A 6571-nucleotide genomic window follows, 5' to 3' on the forward strand; every position below is an offset into this window, starting at 1 on the left:
CCACACTATTAATGTGTTGGGAGTCCCAAAATATTAAAAAGGAGCCCGAAATTAGCTTAGTTTTTTAAGAAGATATTCCGGCTTAGCTAAGACCATTGGGCTGTATTTGTCCAATTTCTAAATATTGGGCTTTGATACAATGAGGAAAAATCTAGTGGGTGGGTGATTTTCTTTTGTGTGCTTAAGATTTCAACAGTTTTACCATGAGTGACCATATGATCTATATTGTTATTGACTTTGAAAGTATTTTCTAAATTAGGTATTGGTTAAAATACGTTTTTTTATATACAGTACGAGCTCAATAAAAGAAAAAACAACTCAACTTTATATATATTTATTCTTATAAATTTTAGTTTTCTAATACTATTTATTTTTTGTATTGGTGTTCTATATTTTTATTTATTGTTTTAATAATACATGTATATGAGTAAAGTTGAATAATTGTTGCAAATCTTTTTGTATTAATCTCGAAAAAAGAAAAAATTACTAGATAATTGGTTATTTAAATCCAGTTGCCCAAATGGTTATTTGGGAAGTAAGGGGATTGGCTGTATAATTTCACACATCAAAAGACATCATTTACCTACTGAAGACAGTAAATGTGTGTTACGTGAAGCTCTTTCTAGTGATGTTGGTTTATTTACGACAGCGGAAGAAACTTTGAAGGCCTTTGGTCAATGGATGTCTGAGAAGTGTATGACTTTGCAGGCTCTTAGCCGTTACTGTCATCACCAAGATGGTTGGGCAAGGTTTGTTACAGGGGATGACGGCTCGAGTCGTTACATTGTCGGTATTCTAAAGCCATCAACTAAAGAGTCGGTGACAAATGCTCTTGGAGGTTTGGTTTTTGATGTTGCGCTCCTTGATCGTGTTTTTAAAGAGTCTATCACTACTGTCAACAGTATTCCCCATAGTTGTCGCCTTCCTTTCTCTCAGGCTTTGAAGACTGCTCTGATAAGGTGATTGCATAACCTGGCTCGGTTGAGGCATGGATGTGTTTGTTACTTCTTCCTCGCTACACACTGCAGGTGTTTAGACCCAAAAATAAACAAGAATGTAGGTTTGAGAATAGAAAATCCTTACAGCAAAGCTTCATCCTGAAATCTCTGGATATGTGGGGAAAAGATGGTGGTATCACGAAGTTAGTTCAAAATATGTTAAACAATCCCGATGTTGAAGCTATGAGACAGAGTAGAGGCATCCTTCAGAAGGAGTCTACATCAAGAAACACCAACATCATCAGATAGTGTCTTCATAAGGTTGCAGATGGTTTCATGGGCTATTTTAAAACAATTTCTAATTTTTAGCTAAAAAATGATTAAGTACTTACTTATAATTAGGTTATAATAATTCCTTCTAAAAAAACCATACAACTTACTTGCACGAGGTATGCCTGTGGACCAATTAGGAAAAAGAAAACACTTGGGAGTAATGCTATCTTATCTGATTATAATGTAAACCAAATTACATTACTGGCTCGTGTTTAGTTCGATTTTAGTCAAACCCTAGACGCTGAATCATATTTATATAGTAATTAATCTATCTTAAACGTTCATCGATAAAAGTATTAAAATAAATTGCTTTCAAGTTTCAAGATTATCGGATTTACATTGACAAGGTATAAAAGACGAAAGATGCTTGTTGTAGTATTTATAGTTTTTGATTTCGTGACGGGTTCTACAAATAATTCCAGGCATCGGAGAATCGGGGACGAATCGATACACAAAACCAACAAACATGAAGATCATGGTGGCTATAAAGCGTGTAGTTGACTACGCCGTGAAGATCCGAATCAAATCCGACAAGGTAAACTCCTCAGATTCCAAAACCCCTAAAACCCAAATCCTCAATTTCCCCAAAATTAGGGATTTCCTTTTCATTTGATTTAGTTCAAGATGTTATGTATAGACTGGAGTAGAGACATCAAATGTGAAGATGTCGATGAACCCTTTTTGCGAAATAGCTCTTGAAGAAGCTCTTAAGATCAAGGAATCCAAACTTGCTTCAGAGGTGATTGCTGTAAGTATCGGCCCAGCTCAGTGCGTCGACACTCTCCGAACCGGCCTAGCCATGGGCGCCGATCGTGCGATTCACGTCGATGCACCATCTACCCTATTCCCACTTTCAATCGCTAAGATCCTCAAAGCGCTTGTCGATGTTGAAAAGCCTGGGCTTCTAATTCTTGGCAAACAGGTCATTTCTCCAAATTCGCCTTTTCAATTGAATCAATTTGTTGGTTTTCTCTTGATTGAATCTTTGGATCAGAGTTCTGAAACTGGTTATTGCGACTTTGATAGAAAGAACGAAAGTTTGATTATCTTGAATCAGAATTGTGTGCTTTCTTATTTCTTGAGTAGCCTTCGATTCACTAACTTTGACATGATGAAAAATGTGTAGGCGATTGATGATGATTGCAATCAAACAGGTCAAATGGTGGCTGGGCTTCTAAACTGGCCACAAGGGACATTTGCTTCTAAGGTTAGTGTCGTTTTAAGTATAAACATTCGTAATTTTTTATAAATTTTAACACTATATGCATTTTTAATTTGAATCTTTACAAGTTTCTTCTTTCATTTTCTTTCTTCCTTTACATAAAAGATTCATAGTTCATAGTTGATATAGAAATATAATAGAAACGTAAATACGTAATGCTACTTAGGGGTGTTTGGATGTGTGTTTATGGTAAAATTACATGCCTACCCCTATTTTTAATAACGTTTATTTATACATATGAGTATTGGTTTGTTTTTGTGTTCTCAAGGTTGTTTTTGACAAAGAGAAGAATGTAGCAACAGTTGATAGAGAGGTGGATGGTGGCCTTGAAACTTTGTGTTTGGATTTACCTGCGGTTATCACGTAAATATTTATTCTTTTCTCACATATTTTATAGTAATTATTTTTTCTAACCAATTATTCTTGAGAAAATGGGGTTAAAACTTAGGGTTAATTTAAAAAAATATTTTATATTTTGTGTTTTTTACGGATTAAACCTCAAAAAAAAGTGCTTAAAAAAGACGTTGTATTTTTTCATTCTTTTGATTTGGCTCTTTTCGTCATTTTTTTTTTCCAAAAAAATTGTCAAATATGAGGGTTTTTTTGAGAAAAACTAAAAAGGTAGAGGGTTTATTTGGAAACATTTAGAAGGTTGAGGGTTTTTTTCGAAAAAAAAATACAAAGTTGAGTGCTTTTTCGGAAAAAAATGAAAGATAGAAGGTCTTTTTTAGACAAAAAATTAATTTGAGGTTTAATCTGAAAAAAACGCAAAATATAATTTTTTTTAGATTAACCCTAAAACTTACTTTAATTCGTAACGATAATCAATCATGAAAATGGCAATGTAGAAAGATAAACCATTGTATTGAATGGATAAATGGTGTTTGCATGTCGGTAAGTGATATATAAAGTGACCATTTTACCCTTCTTTCTAGAAGCGATGCAAAATATTATTCGTCATCACATTTTATCATTAAAGAGTGAACGATTAATAATATTTATATGGATAAAGTGATGTGTACTTATTCAAGACCGTATAAACCATTGAAACATAACTAAATGACAATTTTACCCCTGACCAAATTTAACAATATTTATTAATCTTACCATTAGAAGACTGGATTAACTCAAAAAGAAACAACCCCGATTAAGTTCATTAAGTAAAAAGGTAACAACAAATTAACCACTCGAGCTTTATAAATCACATCAATAAAACGTTGATGATTCAAAAGAAATATATTTTTTTTTTTTGTCACACAGAACCGATTTAAGGCTAAATCAACCAAGATACGCGACACTTCCAAACATAATGAAGGCAAAATCAAAACCAATCAAGAAAATAACACCAGAGGAATTGAAGGTTGAAATAAGATCGGATATGGAGGTTTTACACGTGAAAGAGCCTCAAAAGAGAAAAGCGGGTGTTATACTTTCTTCTGTTGATGAATTAATCGACAAACTTAAAAACGAAGCCCATGTAATCTAAAACATTTCTATGTACGTTTGTTACTTCAAGACTTAAAAAAGTCATCAACTCACAATCTACTTTTTCATTTCTACTTTTATAATTTCACGTCACTTGACCAAAATATAATCGTCATCCACGTGTAGAGAATGCTCTTTTTTATCTCAACTTTTTATGAAAACCATAAACTTTGAACACAAAAAATATAAAAATAATAAATAATAAAGTTTTTAGGGAGGCATAATTGAGTGATGGCAGAGAGGAGACAAGTGAGAAAGGGGGGAAAATAAAAGGAAGACAAAGTGGGATTGATGCTTTGATGGTGTTTGTTTGAGTTCAGAGAGGTCAAATGGAACATGTTATGAAATGACCTCTGGAGAGTGGAATGGAATCCCCAAAACCTGCAATAATTTTACATTTGTCTCCTGTTATTACCCTTTCTTAATTTTGTTTTTTTCCCCTTTGTCCATCAAAGGGTAAAATGGAAGCAGAATGTACAGTCTTGTCTTTATCTACACTTGTGAAATATTTGGAAAAAAAAAAAACTGAATAAGTGTATTGAGAAGATGTGAACAAAAGGTCTATTTTTTTTTTTTTTTTTTCGTTGATAAAATCAAATCAATGTATGTGGGGCCAAAAAAAAAAACAACATAAAATATTTTGTTTGTTTCATTATCCATATATGTAGTGATTAAACCATGTTGATTATTAAAAATAGAATTTTTGAAGTTTTTTTTAGTACACTTATATATACAACCACTACTCTATTCTTAAATCTAAATTTTTCGTCTGATTTGTTCTTCAACCTTTGGCTAGACTAAAGACCTTTGGTAAAACAAAAATTTCAATTTGTCTTGTGTATTTTTGTTTTTCCAAATTATTAACATAAATGACAAAAATCCATCAAATATCATTAGTAAAGTATAGAGTGAACATGAAAAGTATGTTTTATAATTCGCATCATTAATCAAATAGTTTTTTTTTTTTTTTTTTCAAATTATTAACATAAATTACCAAAATCCTAAGCTGCTTTGGTGCTCTCAAGGATCAAGGTGAACAAAAAAAATTGTTTTATTATCATTAATCGAATAGTTGTCGTCGTCATCGTCCCTACTACCATCGTTTTTCTGTAAACATACTCGTTAATTTATCTGGTGTAAAAATAGAATTCTAAAAATCTGTTTTGATTATCTTATCCGGTACCAAAATGTAATAAATCGATTAATTATTTTTAGTATTTAATATATATATATATATATATATATATATATATATATATATATATATATATATATATATATATATATATATATATATATATATATATATATAAGAAATGAATCTTAGGAATAGTGAATTTTGAAGTTTTTTTTGGCAATTTTGTTCCTCATTCTTTAGCCATTTTAATATTTTTGGTCATTGCAATCTATATTTTCACGCTTTTTAGGAACCTTTTAATATTTAAAGTTTTGCCACAAAACTTTAACAATTTGACAACTTTGATCCTTTTTCTAAAAAGTTGTTAATTCCCACCCCTTTAATTCTTTAGCCATTTTTGATACTTTTGGTCCTTGCAGTCAAAACTTTTATATCTTTTTTAATAAAAACATGAAAAAAACGGTCTGGGGCAAAGCCCGGGCTTTTCATCATTCCACTTTCTACGTCTGTCATATTTATCGATTCGGAAACAACATTGAAAGCTTCTGACCTTCACGTAGCTGGGTAACCTTTCTAGTTTTGTATTATTTAATTTTCGTTTTATTACATAAATCATTTATTTATATTATATACAATAATCCTTTTTACAAAGAATAATATAAAAACATTGGAAAAAGGTTTTTTGGTCGAATGCTATTATTCACTATTTTTTTTTTATCTATCCAGTTTCATGTGGCAACCTATTACAAATGATCGCTTAACATAAAAGTAACTCAACTTTGAAACATGAAAACCGCTCATACTATTATATTATTATTATTATACTTACAAATGAGTCTATCGTTTGAAATTTCCCTTTTTTTCATATTTTTATAATTAATAATATACATCCAAAACCTTTTCAATTTATATTACTTATATTCTTAGTCTTTCAACTTACAAGAAATATGATATTTTATATAAGTTTATAATACGTTTTACTTATATAACTTATATTCTTAGTCTTTCAACTTATAAAAAATGTGATTCTTTATATAAGTTCATAATACGTTTTACTTATATAACTTATATTCTTAGTCTTTCAACTTACAAGAAATGTTATTCTTTATATAAGTTCATAATACGTTTTTTCTATTTTTACTTTTCAAGTCTTGACTTACACGCATGAAGGGTATGTTTGGCAAAAGTAGCTCTTAGCTGGAAGCGGGTAGCTGATAGCGTGTAGCAAATAGCTGGTAGCGGGAAGCTGTAGCTTTTATTTGTTATATAAATGTTTGGCAAAAGTAGCTGGAAGCTTTTGAAATATATAAAATTATATAAAAGGACAATTGATTAAAAATAAATAAATATATAAATATATTTTTAAGGGTAATTATGGAAATTGATTTCAAAAGCTCAGGAGCGTTTTGTTAAACGCTACATTAAGTAGCTTTTAGAATCGGAGCGTTTTGTTAA

The 6571-nt window shown here is 30.7% G+C and overlaps 1 protein-coding gene across 1 annotated transcript; it reads left to right on the forward strand.

Annotated features, from left to right (window-relative positions):
* The first annotated feature begins 1469 nt into the window (after nucleotides 1-1469).
* On the forward strand, nucleotides 1470-4034 carry ETFBETA (electron transfer flavoprotein beta). The gene is made up of 6 exons (XM_078957842.1): nucleotides 1470-1618; nucleotides 1694-1806; nucleotides 1909-2193; nucleotides 2398-2478; nucleotides 2762-2856; nucleotides 3754-4034. The coding sequence occupies exons 2-6, from the start codon at nucleotides 1738-1740 to the stop codon at nucleotides 3977-3979; spliced, it is 756 nt and encodes a 251-aa protein (XP_078813968.1). The 5' UTR covers nucleotides 1470-1618; nucleotides 1694-1737; the 3' UTR covers nucleotides 3980-4034.
* The last annotated feature ends 2537 nt before the right edge of the window (nucleotides 4035-6571 follow it).

The sequence above is a fragment of the Lactuca saligna genome, chromosome 5 (assembly GCF_052625555.1).
Source record: "Lactuca saligna cultivar CGN05327 chromosome 5, ASM5262555v1, whole genome shotgun sequence".
Taxonomy (NCBI): domain Eukaryota; kingdom Viridiplantae; phylum Streptophyta; class Magnoliopsida; order Asterales; family Asteraceae; genus Lactuca; species Lactuca saligna.